Source organism: Phaseolus vulgaris, chromosome 3 (assembly GCF_051622355.1).
Source record: "Phaseolus vulgaris cultivar YP4 chromosome 3, ASM5162235v1, whole genome shotgun sequence".
Lineage (NCBI taxonomy): Eukaryota > Viridiplantae > Streptophyta > Magnoliopsida > Fabales > Fabaceae > Phaseolus > Phaseolus vulgaris.
In genome coordinates this window covers 37,860,059-37,885,472 of record NC_143500.1, presented here as the reverse complement: position 1 = coordinate 37,885,472, position 25,414 = coordinate 37,860,059, and the positions used below count along the sequence as shown (strand labels likewise).

General features: G+C 32.5%; 4 protein-coding genes across 4 annotated transcripts; 3 read left to right on the top strand and 1 right to left on the bottom strand.

Moving 5' to 3' along the window:
* Positions 1–517: 517 nt before the first annotated feature.
* Positions 518–6,593, top strand: LOC150028832 (uncharacterized). Its single transcript, XM_090300144.1, has 5 exons — positions 518–893; positions 4,585–5,644; positions 5,743–5,927; positions 6,021–6,445; positions 6,483–6,593. The coding sequence occupies exons 1-5, from the start codon at positions 518–520 to the stop codon at positions 6,591–6,593; spliced, it is 2,157 nt and encodes a 718-aa protein (XP_090156270.1).
* On the bottom strand, positions 1,095–3,445 carry LOC150028833 (uncharacterized). The gene is made up of 3 exons (XM_090300442.1): positions 2,043–3,445; positions 1,760–1,944; positions 1,095–1,666 (listed from the first exon to the last, which is right to left on the bottom strand). Exons 1-3 carry the CDS (start codon positions 2,381–2,383, stop codon positions 1,095–1,097), a joined length of 1,098 nt encoding a protein of 365 aa, XP_090156568.1. The 5' UTR covers positions 2,384–3,445.
* Positions 6,594–7,500: 907 nt separating the features above from the next.
* LOC137807383 (RING-H2 finger protein ATL56) lies at positions 7,501–8,559 on the top strand. Its single transcript, XM_068608006.2, has one exon. It carries the CDS (start codon positions 7,684–7,686, stop codon positions 8,227–8,229), a length of 546 nt encoding a protein of 181 aa, XP_068464107.1. The 5' UTR covers positions 7,501–7,683; the 3' UTR covers positions 8,230–8,559.
* Positions 8,560–19,565: 11,006 nt separating this feature from the next.
* Positions 19,566–20,689, top strand: LOC137807382 (uncharacterized). The gene has a single exon (XM_068608005.2). It carries the CDS (start codon positions 19,704–19,706, stop codon positions 20,580–20,582), a length of 879 nt encoding a protein of 292 aa, XP_068464106.2. The 5' UTR covers positions 19,566–19,703; the 3' UTR covers positions 20,583–20,689.
* Positions 20,690–25,414: the final 4,725 nt, after the last annotated feature.

Below are 25,414 nucleotides of genomic sequence, written 5' to 3'. Positions count from 1 at the left end.
CAATCTCTAAACAACCGCCTCTTTAAAAAAGTGAAAAGCTGAACCACTGAGCCACTTTCTGAACTTCTCAGAAAAGCTGATTTTTTAGAAAACATCAAGAACTTTCAAAAAAGCTAACTTGAACCATATTTTTAAGTTTCTATTTTATTTTATTTTATTATATTTTATTAAAAACATTGTATTATAAAATAAAAACAGTTTATATTATTTTTAATTTCTTATAAATAATTATTTAAATTTCTGTTTTTTATTTTACTATATATTTTTTAAAGACTGTATTTTAAAATAAAATTTGTTTTATGTTATTTTGAACTTTTTATTAATAATTATTTAAATTTCTGTTTCTTTTATTTTATTATATTTTTTAAAAACTGTATTTTAAAATAAAAATTGTTTATTTATGCTATTTTTTATAAATAATTATTTAAGTTTCTTTTCTTTTATTTTAAATAAATTCTTATATTTGTTTATATTTGTTTATTTATGTTACTTTTGATTTTGTTAGTAGAGAAAGACGATGAGTCAAACAAAGCAAAAGAAAGAAACAGATCTTACTTGGAATCATTGTGAGAGTGTTCCCCCTCATAGACTTCTAGTTAAATGTAAATATTGTTCACATACTTGTTGGGGTGGTATTGCAAGAATGAAGCATCATCTTGCTGGTACAAAGGAGAATGTCATTGCGTGTATATCAGTGTCAGATGATGTTAAAGACATGTTTATGAAGTTATTAGAAGATAAAGAAAAAGTCAAAGAAGCTAATCGTCAAGATTATTTTGAAGAGGTGGATATCAAAGATAAGAAAGGGAGGTTGGAGTCATTTTCCAGGAAAGAAAAACAAAAAACCATGAATGAAATGTTTAAAGATAGAGAGTTGGTGATTACAGACCATGGTTATAGAATCGAGATTCGAATCGTGAATCGTTTTTCGATTTTTTTGAATCGTGAATCGAATCTTATTATGAATCGTAAGATACATCATAGATAAAATATGATATATTTTTAAATCAAAAATCAAAATATGAAGTTAAAAGGTTCAATCCACACAATCACAAAACATAAATACTTTCTATTCTATATTTAAATCCTACATCCTAATCATCATTTCCGAGATCAAGGTCACTTAGATCATCTTCTTCCTCTAGTATAACATTCTCTTGGAGCTCATTTTCATCCTCTTCCTCCACATCTTCAACTATATCTTCAATCTCATTATCATTTGCATTTACAATAGATTTTCCCTTTTTATCAACTTTAGTAGTTAAATTTCTTGGACCTCTCTTCCTTTTGTTGCTTGGAGCTCCCTCTTCAAGAGTAAAAGATTCATGTATATCCATCCATGAAACATCATTTGGTAGGCAAGGATCTTCCTTTTCAGTAATCCACTCATCATCTGATTCCATATCAGATAAACATATAGGATCATATGTATCTCCTTTTTCCTCTCTAACCTTTTGTCTCATCTCAAGTTGAAGATTATACTTAACAAAGACAAGAGCATTTAATCTTTGTTGTTCTAAGCTATTCCTTCTTTTAGTATGCACTTGATCAAATATGCTCCAATTTCTTTCGCACCCAGTAGCACTACAAGTTAGACTTAAAACTCTTATTGCTAGATTTTGTAACTCTTTACCCTCTCCACCATAACTTTCCCACCAAAGAGCTGCAATTTCGAACAAAAAGCTAACATTAATAAATCGTGATCCAAATTGTTATGCTTTTTATGAAACTATTTAGGATTAATTAAATGCTTTATCAGGATGCTTCTTATCCCTGGTATCTATTGTCATGCTTCTTCCAAATAATCCTTGTGCTCTTTTGAATTTGTCAAGTTGTTGATCAAGTTGAAATCTAATCCTTCTATCCGGGATCATTTTTTCAATGGTCTCGTATAAACCATATAAAACTTCACTATTCGCATTGAAATTTTTGTCATAATGAAATCTGATTAAAAGAAACAAAAAAGATTGAAATAAAAATCATTATTAATTTGCAATAATGATTAAGGTAATAATAAATTAATAATAGTAGTAGTTACTTACTTAGGATTAAGGTAGTAAGCAGCAGCATGAAGAGGCCTATGTAATTGCAAATTCCAACGAGTATCAATTATTTTCCTCACCTTTTTGTATCGAGAGTCTTCATTCTTGAAATTTGAGGCTATTTGTTCTTTAGCTCTATCCATAGCTTCATATATATATGGCATAGCAGGTTTTGAGTCTCCATCTACAAGCCTTAATACTTTCACAAGTGGAGTTACACACTTCAAACAATATTGGATGGATTTCCAAAATCTATCATCACTTAAACAAATGTTCACAACATGTTTACCTTCATTTTTACTAGCATGATTACTTGTTGTCCATTCTTGTGAAACAAACATACCTCGAATAGCATTTTTCTGTTGTGCTATGGATTGTAGGGTAAGAAAAGCAGTTGCAAATCTTGTGACTGCTGGTCGAGCTAATTCTTTTCCTTTGGAATACTTCCTATATAAGTTTAGGACTCATGTGTGCCTATAAATGAAAGTTGTAATCTTTTTTGCATTTGCAATGGTATTATGAAATACTGGGAGCTGACCAATGTCTTCAAGAATCAAATAAAGGCAATGAGCTGCACAAGGAGACCAAAATAATTTTGTTCTCTTTTCCTCTAACATTTTTCCTGCTGCCACAAAATTAGAAGCACCATCAGTCACAACTTGCACAACATTATCCTCCCCAATTTCTTCTACCACAGAATCTAATAGCTCAAACATTTGTTTGGCATCCTTGACCACATTACTAGTATCAATAGATTTTAAGAAAACTGTTCCACTTGGACTATTCACCAAAAAATTGGTAAGAGACCTTCCTTTTCCATCGGTCCAACCATCACACATCAAGGTACACCCACATTTCTTCCATTCAACCCTATATTTCTCTAAACTAACTTGGATTTTGTCAACTGACTTCTTCAAATAAGACACCCTAACTTCATGATAAGTAGGAGGCTTTAGACCCTTTTCATATTCAGCAACAGATTTTAACATTTGAACAAATAAGGAACTTCTTACCAAATTAAATGGTAAAGCATTACCATATATGCATTTGCAAATGTCTGTAATCACCAACTCTCTATCTTTAAACATGTCATTCATGGTTTTTTGTTTTTCTTTCCTGGAAAATGACTCCAACCTCCCTTTCTTATCTTTGATATCCACCTCTTCAAAATAATCTTGACGATTAGCTTCTTTGACTTTTTCTTTATCTTCTAATAACTTCATAAACATGTCTTTAACATCATCTGGCACTGATATACACGCAATGACATTCTCCTTTGTACCAGCAAGATGATGCTTCATTCTTGCAATACCACCCCAACAAGTATGTGAACAATATTTACATTTAACTAGAAGTCTATGAGGGGGAACACTCTCACAATGATTCCAAGTAAGATCTGTTTCTTTCTTTCGCTTTGTTTGACTCATCGTCTTTCTCTACTAACAAAATCAAAAGTAACATAAATAAACAAATATAAACAAATATAAGAATTTATTTAAAATAAAAGAAAAGAAACTTAAATAATTATTTATAAAAAATAGCATAAATAAACAATTTTTATTTTAAAATACAGTTTTTAAAAAATATAATAAAATAAAAGAAACAGAAATTTAAATAATTATTAATAAAAAGTTCAAAATAACATAAAACAAATTTTATTTTAAAATACAGTCTTTAAAAAATATATAATAAAATAAAAAACAGAAATTTAAATAATTATTTGTAAGAAATTAAAAATAATATAAACTGTTTTTATTTTATAATACAATTTTTTTAATAAAATATAATAAAATAAAAAAAATAGAAACTTAAAAATATGGTTCAGGTTAGCTTTTTTGAAAGTTCTTGATGTTTTCTAAAAAATCAGCTTTTCTGAGAAGTTCAGAAAGTGGCTCAGTGGTTCAGCTTTTCACTTTTTTAAAGAGGCGGTTGTTTAGAGATTGGTTCAGAAACTTTACCAAATAATTTTTTTCTGATCTTCTCCATTCTTCTTCTCCGATGCCTCACTTCTCCGGTGATGGAACTCCTTAATCCGTTCCTCACTTTTCTTCTTCTTGCACGACTCTTCTTCTCACCTCTGTCGCTGGTAAATTTCAATTTTTCTAGTTCCTCACTTTTCTTCTTCTTCTCTTCTATTCTCCCCACTACATTCTTCCCCTCTGCGTTCTTGACTTTTATAGACTAATTCATGGTCTTTCTGGCTGTTCGTTTTTTTTTTTTATTAAGATTTTTGGAAAAAATTAAATCTTTCATCTCCTTTTTCGGATTTTCACTATCTTTCTTTTTTTTTTCGGATTTTCACTATCTTTTGTTTCCTTTTTCGAATTTTCCAGAATATTTTCCAGAATACCATTGATTCGAAAATATCCGAACCGAATCGGAAATAGAATCGAGAATCCGCGATTCTCACGATTCATACGATTCAAAGATCGATTCATGCCAAAAACGATTCATAGTCCGATTTGAATCGATAACCCCCTATTTTGAATCGAATCGCGATTCGTATCGTACGAATCATACGATTCTAACTACCATGTTACAGACATTTGCAAATGCATATATGGTAATGCTTTACCATTTAATTTGGTAAGAAGTTCCTTATTTGTTCAAATGTTAAAATCTGTTGCTGAATATGAAAAGGGTCTAAAGCCTCCTCCTACTTATCATGAAGTTAGGGTATCTTATTTGAAGAAGTCAGTTGACAAAATCCAAGTTAGTTTAGAGAAATATAGGGTTGAATGGAAGAAATGTGGGTGTACCTTTATGTGTGATGGTTGGACCGATGGAAAAGGAAGGTCTCTTACCAATTTTTTGGTGAATAGTCCAAGTGGAACAGTTTTCTTAAAATCTATTGATACTAGTAATGTGGTCAAGGATGCCAAACAAATGTTTGAGCTATTAGATTCTGTGGTAGAAGAAATTGGGGAGGATAATGTTGTGCAAGTTGTGACTGATGGTGCTTCTAATTTTGTGGCAGCAGGAAAAATGTTAGAGGAAAAGAGAACAAAATTATTTTGGTCTCCTTGTGCAGCTCATTGCCTTGATTTGATTCTTGAAGACATTGGTCAGCTCCCAGTATTTCATAATACCATTGCAAATGCAAAAAAGATCACAACTTTCATTTATAGGCACACATGGGTCCTAAACTTATATAGGAAGTATTCCAAAGGAAAAGAATTAGCTCGACCAGCAGTCACAAGATTTGCAACTGCTTTTCTTACCCTACAATCCATAGCACAACAGAAAAATGCTATTCGAGGTATGTTTGTTTCACAAGAATGGACAACAAGTAATCATGCTAGTAAAAATGAAGGTAAACATGTTGTGAACATTTGTTTAAGTGATGATAGATTTTGGAAATCCATCCAATATTGTTTGAAGTGTGTAACTCCACTTGTGAAAGTATTAAGGCTTGTAGATGGAGACTCAAAACCTGCTATGCCATATATATATGAAGCTATGGATAGAGCTAAAGAACAAATAGCCTCAAATTTCAAGAATGAAGACTCTCGATACAAAAAGGTGTGGAAAATAATTGATACTCGTTGGAATTTGCAATTACATAGGCCTCTTCATGCTGCTGCTTACTACCTTAATCCTAAGTAAGTAACTATTACTATTATTAATTTATTATTACCTTAATCATTATTGCAAATTAATAATGATTTTTATTTTAATCTTTTTTGTTTCTTTTAATCAGATTTCATTATGACAAAAATTTCAATGCGAATAGTGAAGTTTTATATGGTTTATACGAGACCATTGAAAAAATGATCCCGGATAGAAGGATTAGATTTCAACTTGATCAACAACTTGACAAATTCAAAAGAGCACAAGGATTATTTGGAAGAAGCATGGCAATAGATACCAGGGATAAGAAGCATCCTGATAAAGCATTTAATTAATCCTAAATAGTTTCATAAAAAGCATAACAATTTGGATCACGATTTATTAATGTTAGCTTTTTGTTCGAAATTGCAGCTCTTTGGTGGGAAAGTTATGGTGGAGAGGGTAAAGAGTTACAAAATCTAGCAATAAGAGTTTTAAGTCTAACTTGTAGTGCTACTGGGTGCGAAAGAAATTGGAGCATATTTGATCAAGTGCATACTAAAAGAAGGAATAGCTTAGAACAACAAAGATTAAATGCTCTTGTCTTTGTTAAGTATAATCTTCAACTTGAGATGAGACAAAAGGTTAGAGAGGAAAAAGGAGATACATATGATCCTATATGTTTATCTGATATGGAATCAGATGATGAGTGGATTACTGAAAAGGAAGATCCTTGCCTACCAAATGATGTTTCATGGATGGATATACATGAATCTTTTACTCTTGAAGAGGGAACTCCAAGCAACAAAAGGAAGAGAGGTCCAAGAAATTTAACTACTAAAGTTGATAAAAAGGGAAAATCTATTGTAAATGCAAAATGATAATGAGATTGAAGATATAGTTGAAGATGTGGAGGAAGAGGATGAAAATGAGCTCCAAGAGAATGTTATACTAGAGGAAGAAGATGATCTAAGTGACCTTGATCTCGGAAATGATGATTAGGATGTAGGATTTAAATATAGAATAGAAAGTATTTATGTTTTGTGATTGTGTGGATTGAACCTTTTAACTTCATATTTTGATTTTTGATTTAAAAATATATCATATTTTATCTATGATGTATCTTACGATTCATAATAAGATTCGATTCACGATTCAAAAAAATCGAAAAACGATTTACGATTCGAATCTCGATTCTATAACCATGGAGTCAAGTGTTTGAGTATGTGAGTCAATAGAAATATGACAGGAGTAATGTGGATGATGAACGTGATAGAACCTTGATGAACTTGTGAAAATGTGTGAATATTGATATTTAAAGTTTTATATTTGAAATTTTAAAAATAGCTAGCTTACCATGTGCTTCGTCTTGTGTTTGTTTTTTATAATCTGTGATGATCGTGTTAATTTATACGCGAACAGATGAACATATGTTTTATGTTGAATATTTTGTTTGTAAACTTTTGTGTAAATATTAAAATCTCTATAAAGAGGAATATCTTTTTGAGATACAATTATGAAATAGTTGTATATTTCATATATATTTATATGTTAGTTAAATATTTTTTATTTTAGTGTTATTTTATTATATACGGGTAAAATTAGGGATGTTAAACAAAATAAAAATTTGGAGGATATATAAATATACACAGAGTAATATTTTAAAAAATAGTTAACATAATATAGTATATTAGATAATATTAAAAAAATTAAACTTATTTGCTTACAAAATGTATTTAAATGTTACCATTTTTAATTATTTTACTTTAAATTATTTAAAATTTTAAATAATAAAAAATAATTTATTTATTTTATATATATTTATTGAAATAATTAAAATTTTGGAAAAATCGTTTACCCTATTTCTATTGGTTTATTCAAAACTTTAAAGGTCCGCAGTTGAAAACTGAGTGGCCACAGATTAGAATTTGGGACGCCCACGGTCTTGTTCTCTCTCTACCGATGTGGGATTGGATCCCATAAAATCCCATTCTATTCCAAAACTCACCATCTTTCACGCTCCTTCTCTCTTCCAACCTTTCTTCTTCCTCCTCATCTTCTTCTTCCCTCCCACGCCTCAACTCCAATCACCATGCCTCTTGCCACACACCACCCCCAATTCCAACCCCAACCCCAACCAAAACCTAATCCAAACCTCCTCTCTCTCTTCCTCAAACCCATCATTATGCTCCTTCTCACCTCCCTCTTCTTCCTCTTCATAGGCTTCGCCGCCTTCCTCCTCCTCAACCTCTTTCTCCTTGGCGGCGCCTTCCACCGCCTTCGCTTCCGCCCCTCCGCCGTCACTGCCACCGCTTCCAACGCCCTCCTCCCTCGCGAAATCAACAAGCTCCCTCGCTTCCGCCTCTCCCGGGGATCCCACATCCTAGCCGACTTCCCCTGCGTTGTCTGTTTAGACACCTTCCGCAACGGCCAGTGGTGCCGGAAACTCGCCGCCTGCGGTCACGTCTTTCACCGCAGGTGCGTCGACACGTGGCTCCTCAAAGTCGCCGCATGCCCCACGTGTCGTACACCCGTGCGATTAAACGCCGAAACTCCGGTACGTGACCCAACACTAGGTTCTGCTTTTGCCCAATTTCAAACCTGCGAAACTGACTCCAATGCTCTCGCCCTTTTATAGCTTGTAAGTTGTCGGTTTTATGCATTTTGGACTAAAACCAGGTTATTTTTATTTTCTTTTTTACTCTATGTATAGTTTCTATCTTGTACATGAACTGTAGCAATAGTTTTATTTAGTTTTCTCATTTTGAAAGTATTTGGAAGAAGTGAGGAAAATTAGGGAAATGTCTTGAATTGTAACTCTGTTGCTCTGATCATCCTCACCTATTTGCCAAATGATTTTTCCACGGAATGTTTCACAGTTGTAAATTAGTACTTTCATGAGTCTGGCTATGTCTTCATATACGTAATTGCGAATTTGAATTTGATAGTAGATCGTTTTCCTTGTTTACTCCGACCTGTGGACGTAATATCATCTTCAATAAAATTGGGGGCAGTAAACTTTTTTCAGTTCATGAACGTGATTCAAGTGAGATATTAACAAATAGTTAGCATTAATGGAGAGTGCGAAACTGTTTTCATATTATCACTCCACCAAAGATGATTGCCATGGATGGAGAATTTAAATTGCTGTTTGTAAATTTTTATGAAGGTGTTGAGGTATGTCTAGTTCTATTGTCCAGCGACCGAAGATCGGCGATTTGTGTGGGTTTAGGGTCTGAATATGTAATTTTCATCGTATATCACTAGTTAATTAATTTATAAAGGTTTTATTAAACTCTAATAAATTAATAAAAATCTATAATTAAGTATAAATATTTTATTATATTTAGAATTGATTCTCAAACCCAATAAGACAAATAATTATAATACCCGCTAAAAATGACTAAAAAATCAATTATTAATAGAATGTAAAAATTTAAATGAATTATCAAATCGTGATTAAAACAAATGTAAGTGTATATATTCGACTGTTATTATTTAAATCCTAATATTTAAAAATGTATTCTGTAAAAAATATTTTTCTTAAACAATTAACTTTGAAAATATTTTTCAGTCAACAAATTTTATATTGTGAAATGTAAACGAGTACACGTGTCAACTATTTTAAAAAGTTAAATTGTAATTTCAGGAGTTAAAATTATTTTATATAATAATATATAGATTTTTTAAAACTATTTACAACCTAACTAATTATAAATTTCGTAACAAATAATCAACTTTTCGTGCATTTCTCTTATGTGTGTGTGGATTTTCTTTTTAAACAGAATTATTCTTCTTTGGCGATTTTTATCTTCTCTTCCAAAGTAAGCAGGTGTCGTTCACCCATCTTCTATTTTTGGTTGTCGGTGCACTCATCTTCTATCCTTCGTTGTCGGTGCTTTTCGCATGTAACGAAAGAATTTGTTACATTGAGTTTGTTGACACGACTTCTGTAGTCACGAAACCAATATTTGCTTTGCAAAACAACCCTTCCCACGTATATATTGACTGACATGAAAAGAATAATAATGACTTTGTGTTGTCTGAAATGTCTAATGAAATCAGTAAAATTACCGATCTCCACAAGTCAAATTATCTAACTAATCAACTGAAGAGTTACAACTTGAATGCTGACTTCCCAGGCCACATTAGTTTGATTAGTCAAAATTAGATTACAAAAGTGTCCGGCAAGCTACATGTGCAAAGTCCTGGACGACATGGAATCGAGGGATTAGGTAAGTGAGTATAAAGGAGAGCGGAAATAGGAAATAGGTAAACAGGAGAGGTTGAGAGAAGAATAAAGGATAGAAAATTGGGATTTCCCGAAGAATAAATCGGCGAGAACATTTGACACTCACAATAGGATAGGTAAAATTGATCCTCCGAACCACAAAGAAACTAATCACAAGTATCTACCGAATAATAGAGAGGGATAGTGTGGTGTGGTAAGGGGAAAATCAAAGAAATTCGATAAAAGAAGAAGCGTGATTTGATTAGGGTATCCATCAAAGTTGGATGAATTGAGAGAGAGGAATGAGGATGTTGAAAGGAAGCGCATAGGCATTGTTAATGATATTGTGGGTGTGGAAATTGGCGGCACGGGAAGAGGATGAATGCGAGAATCGATAGATCCACATAAGGAGGTTACCGTCGAGGTTGAATCTGGATCTGTTGGGAAACTCTCCGGAGTATCTGTTGTTAGACAACCTATGTCCCTACCTCGAAAACCATGGTATGGGAAAAAAACCCATAACCGCTCGCACAATTGGTACTAAAGAGACTCTTCCATGTCGAAACTCATCTTCCACCGTCAGATGCTGGAGTACCCGTGCCTCATGCAAGATCCCTTGCTTGCAAAGGCTAGAGGACATGCCAATGGAGTCGTCTGGTAAGCTATACTGCACAGACACTGATACGACATGGACACAAAAATATGTGTAATCTCTAAAATGTAGGACACGGGGACACATATCTAAATATTATATAATTATGAATTATATAAATTGACAATAAAGATTTATGTGTTCTAAGTATGTTTCAATTATTTTAGCAGAAAGATGTTTCATGGCTGGTTCAAAAGGATTTGTTCCTTATTTTTATAATTATAATAAAAATTTATACAATAAGTTTGAGTTTTTAGAAAATTAATGTATTTCTCCTTTTTAAATTTGTGTTAGACCCGTGGCAAAATTGTCACAAATTCAACAAATATTTTTTGAATTAAACACTTCACCGAAAGGTGTCCTACAAGTGTCATATGAATATCTGTGTCTGATACGTCTATCCGACACGGACACGCCATTTAAGAGAAGTGTCTGAGCTTCATATGTGATAAGTCCAAAACGAACTATTATTTTGCCTTTTGGTAAAGGGTATCGTGTCCTTTTCACAATAACCACAAACAACATTGTCTCTTTGTTCTCCTAATTACCCAACCTATTATTAAATCCACTACCCATGTTTTTGTACAATATGAAAATTAGTTTTATTTTATTTTTAAATACACTGTGAAATAAAATTTCAAGTTTGTTCCTTCATAAAAATATTTATTTGATTATAATGCATTTCCGGAATGTTATGTAATTCTTGTAATCCAAAAAAGCAGTGGAATGAATATAGTATATAGAATTTTTTGTGTCCCATCAAAATGCTTTTTGTAAGCTTGTTAATTTTTTTCCACAACTTTTTCTTTGGTCACCCTAAATTTTCCTTTGTTGAGCAATTGTTCACTGCAATTTATTTTTTCTTTTTTTATAATATCTAAAGAGGTGTGAATGGATTATTTTGACGACAAAAAAGTAAAATTTGTTTATAGATAAACAATATCAATTCTCCTAGTGATCCTTTTAATGCATTTCCATTCTTTAACAATATCTCCTCTTTATTTTTGATTTGATTTGTTATTTGTTACCATATTGAGAATTAATAGTAAAGATTGGGGTCCAAAAATAATTTTGGTTATGTCTAAGTGGAAACATGGACAAGAGGGAATAGTTGGAAAGTTTATGATGGGTTGCCCATAGGACATTTTTACCCAAATGTACGGAGGATCCTAACGTTATGCTAAAATGGTTTCACATCAAACAAATATGAAACTTCGTTATTGTCATTATGGCATGTCATATGTAAAGCTAGTTATTCAACATTTCTACAAAAATGTCACTCGCCAAACTCAATGACCGGGTCGAGTTGGTCGTACGACATTTTTACAAAAACGTCACTCATTGAACTTAATGATCAGGTCTAGTTGGTCATACGACATTTCTCCAGAAATGCCACTCGTCGAACTCAATGATTAGGCTGAGTTGGTCGTACGACATTTCTATGGAAACGCCACTCGTCGAACCCAATGATCGAGCCAAGTTAGTCGTACGACCTTTCTAAGAAAACGCCACTAGTTGAACCCAATGATCGGACCGAGTTGGTCGTACGATATTTCTACGGAAACGCTCCTCGTCGAACCCAATGATCGGACCGAGTTGTTTGTACGACATTTCTACGGAAATGCCACACTGAAAAAAAAAATCTTATGCGGGCTGGCCCGCGGGTTACTTCTTAAGTGGGGCGGGACAGTGAAATGAGGTCGCACTCCTAATGCGGGGCGGACCAGCCTGCATTGTCACCCCTACTTTTCTCCCTACAACTCTTCCATTCCTCAATCCCGCTCTCAAGTACGCTTTATCTTTGCCCTCCATTCTCTAGTCTTGTCTTGTTGTGTTTGCTTTCACCAACCATCCACTGTCTTAGATGGATTATCATGTTTTGTACCCCTAGGCTAAGCCTAATATTCTTCACGAAGTATTTGTATTTACCTCTATTAAACACATTTGTAAGTTTCACCATGCCCAGACACTTAGTCAAACTGGCTCTGAAAAAGATATTGTTGTAGTTCCCTGTAAATCTGATGAACCCATATGCAAAGACTGTGTTGCCGAAACTCCCTTTAGCTTTTTCTATGAAACCTTGCTTACCAAGCTCAGAATTCGTCTCCCATTAAATTCCTTTGAAAAGGCATCCTTACTACCATGAATATCACCCCCGCTCAGCTCCACCCCAATAGCTGGGTCTTTGTGCGAGCGTTTCATATCCTATGTTGTTATTTCCATTTCGATCCAAACACCAACATGTTTTTTTACTTCTTTGAGTATAGAGCTTCCAGACGAACCTCATGGGCTTCAGTAAGTGGGGTTAAAGGTTGAGGCATTGATGAGCATATATTTATTCACACTCAATAGCCTTAATCATAGATTATTGGACTATAATAATAAATAAATCCATTGTTTTAATTAATATTCTTATAATTGGGTTTATTTGGGCCTTATATATTATTATTGTTAATTTTGTGTTTTTAGGGTAAATGATCTGAAGCATCTACCCTTGTGAATGGGCCAAATATGCAAAAGTCCAAGTTGCTTCTTTGAATCAAAACAGAAAACAAATTCTGAGGAGAAGAAAGAGAAAATAAAAGCTACAAGATTCCAGAAACAGAATTGGAAGCAAATCTTCTGCAAAATAAAAAGAATTATGGAAAGTGGAAACTGTTTACAAAATCTAAACTGCAATATTTTCCCAAGATCCTTGGAGCAGAAAAACCTTATAAAAGGACACAAGCATCAAGTAGAAAGGGAGAGAGCTTCATAGGGTTTTCTTAGTTTCTTTTCTTATTTGTAATTCTTTTGCCTCCGCATGGAAAGCTAAACCTTTTGGTTGATTCCTTTGTGATTCCCCATTGAGTTCTGAGGTTTTGATCAATAAAAGTTTCTATTTTTAATTCTCTATAGCAGTTGTTTTTATTGTCTAATGTTCTGGAAAACTAGTTTTTGTGAGAGGTTGTACTTGAACGCATGATTGAGAGTCTTCCTTATCTTAAACTTTGGTTTCTTAGTTAGTTCGTATTGTTCTAATTAATTTCTTGGGCGCATGATTCAAGAGAGAGGAGATAAGCATTCCCATGGAGTATACGCATGGAATAAAGTGGGTATTGATTAAACCAGTAGACGCATGCTTTACTGGTGAGCTTCAGTTGAATTAGGTTTGGCGCATGTTCAATCTAGTTTAGCTATGCTGAGGATTGAGAAAAGAATAATCTTTAGAGAGCCTGTGAAGAATTCATTGGTGGAAGAACTTGGGAGTCAATCTGCATTCTTTATTGATTCAAATCATCATTTATATTTTCTTGATAAACGATCACAACCCCTGTTTCTTTACCATTATTGCTAATTTTCATTGTTTGCAGATAGGTTTTGAATTCTATTCACTGAAATTACTATTGGATTCGTTGGGAGACGACTTGGGGACATTTGTCCACAATTATACTATCATCTCTCTAGTGTTAGACAAGTCTATGCTAGAATCATATTAATTTGACAGCAAAACGACAGCTATCAGGCATACTGAGCCTCTTTCAGTCTTCTTACAAGTCTTTTAAAGGTAAATTCATAAAAGTTCAGAAATTTGATTGCAACCCTCACCTCTTAAAGGGTTTTCTGATGTACTGGTCACCCCACACTCACTGCCAAACTTCTCGTCCTGATGACCTTAAGACTAACAAACTAAGTGTCTGCCAAACACTTGACAACCTTGGGAATTTGTTTGATACTCCAACTCTCTTAAAGCTTGAATGCCGACCGAATGATCTTAAAGTTTACATCGGTACACCTCTTTACCTTAGATGTTTGTCATCTACACTCTTTATATATCTCATTGCCCTCATTTCTTTTTTCAGAAAACACCATGTTGCCAAAACCTAAAATGGCTCGTCATGCTAAAGGCACTCAAGTGAAAACCAACATTGCCTCCAAAAATGTTGATTCTGAACAAACTGCTACTTTTCTATCAAGAGAAAACACCTTTCCCTCAACTAGCCTACTACCAACCATATTAACTTGGAACAGGAAAACTCTTCACCCCACCAAGATTCATCCACCAATTGATCCTTCCCCAAGAAAAACAAAGTTGCTACCGCTTCTGCCTCTTGGACTAACGTTCTTTCCACCATTGATCGTATAATACAAAATCAAGCCAAGATGGACACTGAAAAGCTTCAGAAGTCCCTTACATCACTTGAAGATGCTAACGTTCGTATTTTCAAACTGGATAACAAGCTTTCTGAAGTGGCCTGAGATTTCAATGACGCCCTTGGTAAGCTTCAACGAACTTTGGAGGATTACACTCGCTATCGAGATGAACATCAAGTTGTCGTTCAAACCTGGAAGTCCACCGAAACTATGCTACAAAACAAGATAGCCATATTAGATAGTGCTTTGGAGACTTCCAAAGATGAGATCTCCCGTAGCTTCGTAGAAGGCTTTAACATAGTTGTAGAGCAAATCAAAACTATAAATCCCAACATTGACACATCGCCACTTGATCCATTCAAAGGCGTTGTTGATGGTCAGATCATGATGACGAATAGACTCACGGCTGAGATCTGTGTCTTTTTGAAAAAATCTTAAACAAAATACGTACTATAATTGTCTTAACTTATGTTCGCTACTACTTTAATTATGTATCAATGTTGCTTGTTACTATCAATTGTTTTATCGTGCTTCAATTTATACACACTTTATCCTTGCTCCTTTAACTATTTATTAACACGGTCTTGCTCGTAAATAAAGTAACCTTATCTAATATTATCCACAACTTCTAATCTTGTTGCCTACGCTTTCTCTGACTATTCAAACGTGAAAGTGTTATTAACAAACTACACAATTCTATATTCAGGCACTAAACATTAAGGTGAATATGTATGCTTGCTCAACCTCAATTCTTTTCCGAACATGATAAAATTCAAAATAATAACGAATGTACCTTTATTTAGCAACTGAAGTACGTATTCTGCTACACGAAGGGTTTATTCTTCCCTGGTGTTATCTTTAAATGGACCGAATGTACGCTTGCCACCATGACAGGTTAATCCCCTTGTATGATTTTTGATCGAGTATGCTCGGTAGCATGGAGGGTTAGTACCCTTCCATGGTTTTTAACCGAGTGTGCTCAATACCATGGATGGTCAATACCCTTCCATAGTTTTTAACCGAGTGTTCTCGGTACCATGGAGGATCAATACCCTTCCATGGTTTTTAACCGAGTGTGCTCGGTACCATGGAGGGTCAATACCCTTCCATGGATTTTAACCGAGTGTTCTCGAACCATGGAGGGTCAATACCCTTCCATGGTGTTTCCTTCAAATGGTTGAGAAATGAATCCTCCCCTTTAAGAATTTCCTGTACGCTAAACAATCCATACACAAATCAAATATCTTTCAACCATTTTATTGAATTTGAAATAACTCAACTATAAAACATATGCAATAAAATATTCTTATCGAAAACAAATTGACCACCCCTCATTAACAATAATGAAAGCTTAACTATAATAGAAATGTAGATTCGCCACATTCCATGTCCTCGGTATAACACCTCCATCCAAAGTTTCTAACCTATAAGCCCCTTTTCCGACAACTTCTTTGACTCGATATGGTCCTATCCATTTTGGCTCTAACTTACTGACCAGTTCTTTAAAAAGTGTTTCCTTAGTAGTTGATTGTTCCGTGGTATGATAAGACCATATAACTTCAGGAAGAACGTCTGTCCACTTTGTTTTCGCCACTCCTAACTTCTTTTTTAATCCCTTCAATATAATCTTATTTGTTGCTTCCACTTGTCCGTTTGTCTAAGGATGTTCTACAAATGAAAATATTTTGTCGAATTCTCAACTCTTCACATAATCGCCTTACTTCCCACTTTCAAACTACGTTCCATTATCAGATATTAGTTGTCTTGGTATTCCAAACCGGCACACTATCGACCTCTAAATAAACTTTGAAATTTTTTCAGCAGTAATTGTTGGTAGAGGTTTAGCTTCCACTCACTTCATAAAGTACTCAATCGCAACTACAATAAACTTGAATTGCCTTACTGAAATTGGAAACAAACCCAGCTTATCGATTCCCCACTTATTGAAAGGCCATGGGAAAACTAAAGAATACAATCGCTCGGTCGGTGACGTATTTATGCCTTTGACAACTGTCACATCTTCTTACATACGACAAATAATCTTCCCTTAACGATGGCCAATAAAAACCTACCCTTAACACCTTAAAAGCTAATGCTCGACCTCCAATATGACTATCGCAAATCCCCTCATGTAACTCCTGCATAACCCTGGCTTGTTGAAACTCTTCCACACAACACAACAAAGGTATTGAAAATCCCTTTCCATACAGTACTCCATCAATCATAACATACCTTGCAACATTCTTTCTTAACACCCCATGTTCTTCGCATCTAAAGGTTCCTCTCCTTCCTCAAACCATTTTACATACACATCCATCCATCCTGACCTCTTCTTTACCTCCAAAATCTCCACTGATACACATGGCAACTTCAAACTTTCTTGTATGACAGATTTGTGATTACCTATCCTCTTAGTACTTTGACAATAAGTTTGCACGAGAATTTTGACCCCGTGTAACATACACCAAACCAAACTCATCGAATACCAATGTCATTTCCCGAACCTTCGCTAGATACCTTGCCAGATGTGGATCCTAAGCCTGGAAGTTTCCTCCCACTTGTTCTCTTACTAGCTAATAATCGCTTCTTACCACCATCCTCTTGACCCCATATTTGTAGCCAAGTGCATCCCTGCAATCAATGCCTCATGCCCTGCTTGATTATTGCTCACCTTGAAGGTGAACCTCAACAATTGCTCGATCAATACTCCATTCGGTCCTTCCAATATGGCCTCGACCCCACTTCCTTGCAAATTAAAAGCACCATCCACATATAATATCCATCTTCTCGGCACATCCTCTGCATCATGTTCACCAGACGAAGATGTTAACTCAACCACAAAATCCACCAATGCCCGTGTTTTTACCGGCCATCTACTCTCATATTTGATTCCATACTCGGTTAACTCCATCACCCACTTCATCATCCTTCCCACCAAATCCAACTTTTGCAACACATTTGTCACAGGTAAATCAGTTTTGACTATAATCTGAAAATTCTGGAAATAATACCTCAATCGTTTAGTTATAACCACAATGGCAACGCTACCTTCTCCAACTTTTGATATCGCATCTCTGGCCCCTGGAGCGTTCTGCTCACGAAGTAGATAGGTTTATAATCTTTCTCCGATTCCCGCGTTATAACCATACTAACAATCCTTTATGTCACACTCAGATATAGATAAAGAGGCTCACCTCATCCTCCGTCACCGCTCTTCGAGTGCCTCTCATGATCACTATGTGTGTGGCACATGAGTATTTTACCTGGACTCCACGGTGGACGTTAAAATGTTCTGGACAAGAGTCGTGGCGACCTTAGACCTAGAACATTCAATATAGCCAATAATAAGTGTACTATTAGCTAGCGTGTGATCCACCCTCTTTCTTTGTCTTCTCCCATTCTCCCATATATATATATATATATATATATATATATATATATATATATATATATATATATATATATATATATATAGTCTTGCTCCTTCTGTTACCGCTGAATATGACATTGTTACCGGTCTTCTTATGTAGTAAATACTCTCCTTTAATACAAAGATCTGCACACGATCCTTCTACACACTACATGAGGCTCAACCCAAAACTCCACCGTTATAGATAAATAAAAATTGTTAGATAAAACTTATTACTCAATTAAAATCTATAATTAATAACTCCCTCTAAGTTCCACTAATACTAGTTGATTACTTTAATTCTATACTTGTTATTCGATCAAACAATAACTATAAATTATATTCAGTGTAAATCTTTATAATGAAACAATTGATATCAATCTTTACTTTAACTTACGACATGTTACACTTTTATACTCTGTTTGTATCTATGTATATAGTGTACATGCGGATGGAAAAAGACAGAAATTTTTTGTTTGTTTCTAGTCATTTAGACCGATGGAAAGGCGAAGAAAGATGAATGGGGATTATAAAGTATCTTCTCATGGTTGAGGAGAAAGTGGAACCCAACAGAGAAAGCCATGTAAGATTTTTTTTAGTTTCCGTTTTTGCCCCCAAATAAATGTGCTTTTGTCCAGTGTAATATTTGAATAGAAGACATTCTCAAAAATAATTTTTTTATATTAATAATAATAAAAATCATCATTAATATTGCTTTTCTTATATAAAAAAATATGTACTTAATATATATATATATAACATAATGTAATATAAATTAAATAACTATAACTATTTAGATTAATATATATATATATATATATATATAACATAATGTAATTTAGATTAATAAAATAAAAATAATATAATTTTATTTAAATTTTTAATTTTATTTCTTTATTTTAATTTTACATTTTTTTTATTTTTATTTATAATTATAATTTTATATTATTTTAATCAACTAAAATATACACAAAATTAATTATTATTATTTTTTTCTTTTTTATACACAAGGATAAATTTATAATTTTGTAATTTACACTATTGAAAATAATTCAAAATACTCTTACAACCATCACATCACTCACAAACTTCAATAAATTTTCTGCACAGATTCACTCTAACATATCTTAATCCAAACAATTTCACTTTCTTCACACTTTCCTCTTAAATCACTACAAATTCATTTCCCAATCCAAATACACCCTTAATATTTGGTTAATTTCTTTTTCATTATTTTTGTTTTAAGAACTTTTTTCTAATTCCTTTGCATTACCTAACAATCATAGTTTTGTTTCAAAGTATGAAAATTACACAAGAAGTTTATAATTTTGTTTCATTTTGATATTTTTTGAAAAAAAAATACAATAACCTAAAAAAAATATACAGAAACGGCATAGGATTAAAGTATAGTAATTTTTTGGTGGTGATCCAAATAATAAAAAACATTCATTTAATAATCCAATAAATAATATTTTAATTAAAATAATTTATTTTTAATTAAAATATTATTATAATAGATTGTTAAGTAGATGTGTTCTACTTTTTTTTCATGCAATTTAGTAAGATTTAGGAGGATATTGATGACGTAACTTTGAAGCAGAGATTGGGGAGGGCAGAGAAAAAATTGGAAGGGTTCGATTTGATGATGAAACAGCAGCAGTAGAGTAGAGTGACAGTGAGAGAAAAATGGAATCGGGTGGCGTGTGGTGGTGCGTTTCGGCAGTGAAGATGGTAGTGGAGTCCATAAAGATTATAGGCTGCAACAAACTGGTGTTCGCATCAATTCTGCTTCTCACCACCCTCCCTCTCTCCACGCTCCTAATCTCCCAATCCATCTCCACCCACTCCCTCACCTCGCAAATTCACCATCTCGAGGCCCTCGCACGCTACGCCCCCACACGCTTTGAGGCCCGACACGTCTGGCTCCAGTCCCGCCACGACGCCCTTTCCCTCCTCCGCATCAAGGCCCTTTTCTCCCTCCCCTCTTACCTCCTCTCCCTCGCCGCTGCCCTCTCCGCCGTCCACTCCACCCGCCTCGCCCTCCACGCCAACCCTACCTCGTCCCTCCTCGCCGCGGCCCTCCGCCTCTTCGCTACCACCATCTTCGTCTACGCCATCCTCTTCGCCTTCTCCCCCCTCCCGCGCTTCCTCGCTGCCCTCGCCTCCTCTTCCTCCGCCAGGCTCCTCCTCCTCGCCGCCGGGTCCGCCCTCGAGGTCTACCTCATGGCGGTCACGAGCGTCGCCCTTGTCGTCTCCGTCGCAGAAGAGAAATTCGGGTGGGATGCCATTCGGGTCGGATCCGCTCTGATGGAGGGGAGCCGGGCATGCGGTTGGGCCCTGTCGGGTCTGTTCGTACTGGGGTCGAGTCTGATCGGGTCGAAGGTGGAGCGGTTGATGGAGGCTGAGGATTGGATCAGGGTTGAGGATAAAGCCAATGTGATAGTTTGGTACGGTTTGTTAGTGCTGTGGAGTTACGTGATTATGACGGTCTTTTACTGCGATTGTAGAAAACGCCATCCAATTAGTTTACCTCAACCAGAGGAACTGCAACTATCTGTAACCTAATGTGAAGTAATCTAATCCAACCTCATTTTTTTTTCATGTACAATTCTGTACTACAGAGTAATATACAATTAATGTGAAGATTATGAATAGGGCTTTATGATGTGTAACCATTGTATTGTTATGTGATTTTCTTTACTTCTCCACTCTTGGAGGTTAAAAGACTATATGATTTGTTTGTATATGTAAAATATTACTTGATAAATATACTTAAACATGATGTTATGATGTTGTGACTATTTTTAAATAGTTTTGATTTATGATAAATTAGGGATTTTGATTTTAGTTATATAAATATGTTATTATATAATTCTTTAAAAGAGAAGACCTTATATATATGAATTGACTTTTAACAAGGCAAGTAGTATATATATATGAAGATGATTTATTTTTATAATTGTTTAGGTGTACACAAAAGAGAGTATACTCTCATCCTCACTCCTCCGTTCCCACATCAAATTTCATATATTAAATAAAACAACATTAATTTCTAATCTCACTCTCCACTCCATTTCAAACAACTCTATTCTTTGGTAGAATTGTACCTTACTGGATTTGGTTGGTCATATACCAATTGGTCCGACTTGCAAGATGGCCTGAAGCTAAGATCACCATGATTTTTGAGACTATTATTATAAACCCCTCATAATTATGTTAGTGTAATAATATTAATTTAGATAAATATATTATGAGATTCAATTTTATTAATGCACAATTAACGTGATTTTAATGCACAATATTCCGATCTATTTGAATGCGCTGATTAACTTGTTCAATATCCCTTATTATATTGCATTATTACATCTAATTATATTACAAAATACTCTGATTTTATATACGTGATATTCAGATTTTATAAACAGATACTATAATATGCCACATTAAAGCCGGGAGAAACCACGGTCAAAGTTCCAAGCCCATGAGAACTTATAAATAGATGACCACAAGGGTAGGGGACTCAAATTTTAGCACTATATTCATTATATACATGGAATTTTATGCTCTTACTGATTTGAGCGTCGAAGTGTTATCGCAAGAGCCCCTCGTTCTTTAAAGGCTGGTTCACTAAAGCTTGAATGGAGACCACCAGGAGCTCATTCCGATTCTGACCTACCTCGAGCTGGCGAAAACAAAAATCATCATTCTTTGTGTATCTACCATCAAGTGAATCCTAACCTTAGTTTGAATATCATCATACTCTCTTATTCCAAAACCACCAATGAAGAAAAGAGAAAGCTTGAAAAAGAGAAACTCAAACCATATGAGAAAAAAAGTTTGATTAATTAATTCGTCATTTTTACATATTATTTTTTGTTTTTTAATTTCAATTCATCCAAAATTATTTTTGTATGTAAGTTAAATTTCTATCATATGAAAGTTGAACAAAAGAAAGAAATAGGCGCTACATCGCATGTGTTTTCACTAGTTTTATATATATAACACATTATATTGACTTGACTGATTTGATGGGCAAAGTATTGCGAACAAGGAAAGTTTTTTTTATCTCATTTTAGATTTCGACAAATCCAGAAATTACAATTGCAATGTTTCTGACTTTTAGTTTGAAAAGTGTTGGAAATCTCTCCTTATTCTAATGAGACTATAACCAATAAATCTTGATAACCAATCCATTGAATATTTTCAGTGATGGTCACTCCAAAAGTCTTGGAATTGTAACTCTCTCTTGAGAATGTGATGAACATTAATTATCCACTATCTCTCTGGGATATGTCTTCCTCTCATTCTCTATATAAAGAGAACTTGTGAGAAAGAGAAAAACAAGCAAGTGATAAGAGCACCATAGACAGTAAAAAAAAGAGTTGATATCCACCATACATGAGATTAGAAATCTTAGTGAAAGGTTAGAGAAACATTGTATTTCATCATTCTTGGGTGAGATTGAGTGTTATCCTCATAGAGTGAGAAAAACAAATATTTAGGTCCTGTGGATTTTTATTTCTCAATAAGAGAAGGTTTTCTCAAGTTAAAAATTATCGATCTTATTATTTTATTTTGCTCTATTTTCTATTGTCCGCTTATTGATTTGATTCCGCAAATGTCCATTTTATATCTACACCAAAGAGAGAGAATTAGTTCTAATTTGAAATTCATTTATTCTATTTCTTTATTCATACTTTTATCTCTTTTAAGTAATTTTGAAAATTAATAAGTACATGGTGGTGGAAGGAATGAATAGTAAGGAGCAATCATCCACATGTCAAGGTACCATTTGAGAGTGACAATGTAGATAAAGTTTTTTAAAGGGTGGATAAATTGTTTTTATTTGTTGATAAGGTATTAGGTGGAAATATATCATGTTGTTTGACAGAGTTTACTTTTTTTTTAAAACATTGAGTATGTTGATTTATATAAAATGTATTTTTTGTGTTATTATTTATTAAATTTGTTATAATATATCAAAATTATATGTTGCTTTAATTTTTAAAAATATTTAGTATACTTACCTAAATAATCAAACATAAAAGATAACTTTATGTATTATTTAAAGGTCTTTTATAAAATAAGTTATTAATAAAAGTTAAATTAGATCTTAAAACAAATTGATATTAAATAAACATGTTAGACTTGACTTGTTAAAACATCGCCTAAACCAGTTTAAAAAAATTATTGTTGTCTTATCTTGAATAACAACATTTTTAGTTTCAAATAAATCAGTCAAATCTTAACATAAAATCGTAGCAAATCATACTTAAATTTTGAATTTTAAACACAATATGGCTATTTAAAGAGTGCATTGAGTTCTAATTATTTGCAAATGCATGGCCTCGAACCAAACGTAACTAGTCAACTTGAACTATATTTTGTTTCCAATCTAATAATCTACGTATAGCAGAGTCGAGCTGGACTAAACTTGCCCAAATGTGATCTTTAAGAATTTTATATTATCATGTTTAACTTGTAATTTAAGAATTGCTGTATAAAGAAAACTTATAATTTAAGATATATACTACTATCTTAAAATTACTTCCTAAAAGACACTTATCAAGTTATCACGAATTATAAAATCTTTCTATTTTGCTTCCTTAACTGTATTAATTTTCTTAATTAACAGTGCCAATTATGTCAAGTAAATGAAAAATTGGTTAGTTTCAATTGACTGCAAATAATTAGTTAATAAGTTGATGTTTGAAGGTATTTCCTGATTAGAAAATATCTTTCAATTAAAATGTATTTATTTAAAAAATTATATTGTAAAATTCGGAAGGTGTAAATAGAAAAAAAAAATCATTGTGAAATTTGAAATATATATATTTTTTTAAAAATGATATTTTTGCTGACTTATGGGAGTCTAAAAGAAATAAACGTTGTTTAAATGATTCTAATATTATAGGTTTAATTTTATTAAATATATATGAGTATATTTTGAATGTTTTATTAATGCTTGTTATTAAATATTTAGTGAAATTGATGTTTTAAAATGGAATGTATTAAATTGAGTTTAGTCTTTATTAAGTATTGGTTTCATTAATGAAAAAATATATAAATTTCACTAATCTCCAAATCACTTAGATGAAAATTTTACTTTTAAAATGTTGATGAAGGTTTTGAATGAAAACATTGTCCATAAACTATTCGGTGAGTGGATAAGTTCAAGACTTAAATATTAGTTTTTGATGGACATGTCCTATGAAAGTTTGAATTTAAATTTAAATTTTTAAATACATGAGTCAAATTTAAATTTTTAAAATTTTTAGGAGAATCTTGAATGGAGTTAGGAATATCATTGATAGATTGATTGATATTACTCTGTAATATTATGCGGTAACAAAGTTGATAGGAAGTTTATAAATATTATAAATTATATTAACTTCAAAATAATATTTGCTAAAAATATGTATTAGTAAGTGAACATATACCAATATAAATAATGATTTTTTCAGTGGATAATAATAAAATATCTTTTTATTGTGATGTTTTGAAATATTGGGAATATATATATATATATAATATATATATATATATATATTATATTTTGTTGTTTTTTAAGATTAATTTATTTATTATTATATAAGTATTCACTTCTTTTATATGTTAAATATGCAAACATGTCACAATGTTTTGTTTGAATTACAATAGTAGTGAAAAAAGAAAGAAATAGAATAAAAGATAAAGTTGTTTGAATTGAGAAAAAAAGAGACTGAAAATTGAGTTGAAAGTTTGTAGTAAATATATTTAATGTAATAGAATATTTTTTTAAAATATTTTAAAATGATTTTGTAAAAATAAATTGATATAATTTTTAAAAAATATATAAATGAGAATTAAAAGAAATTTCAGAATGAAACATTGTTATTAAATCTTAATAAATTAAAAAATTACATTTCAAAATAATAGTATATTAAAATAAATTTATTTATAAAATATGAAAATTCAAATTAATTAGTATTATTTATTATTATAATATTTTTATTTTAATTATTTATTTGTTACAATATATATTAATAAATATGAAAATATTTAACTGTATTTATTTTATTTATTATTTCAGTGTTTTTTTAATTTTTATTTTTTTATAATATAGTAAAGTTTATTAATAATTATTAAAATAATATATTATTTTATTTTATTTATTAAACTAATTAATTATTTTACTATAACATAAAACCTTATACAAATTAATATTAATAGTATAATTATTAAAATAATAGTGATAGAATACGTACACTTAAAAAATAATAAAATATTTATACACATAATTCATTATGATTTTAATATTATTGATTATGTATTACAATAATTAATTATGTTGAAATACATAATTAATTATAATTTTAATATAATAAATTATGTAAAAATCATATGTATATAAATTT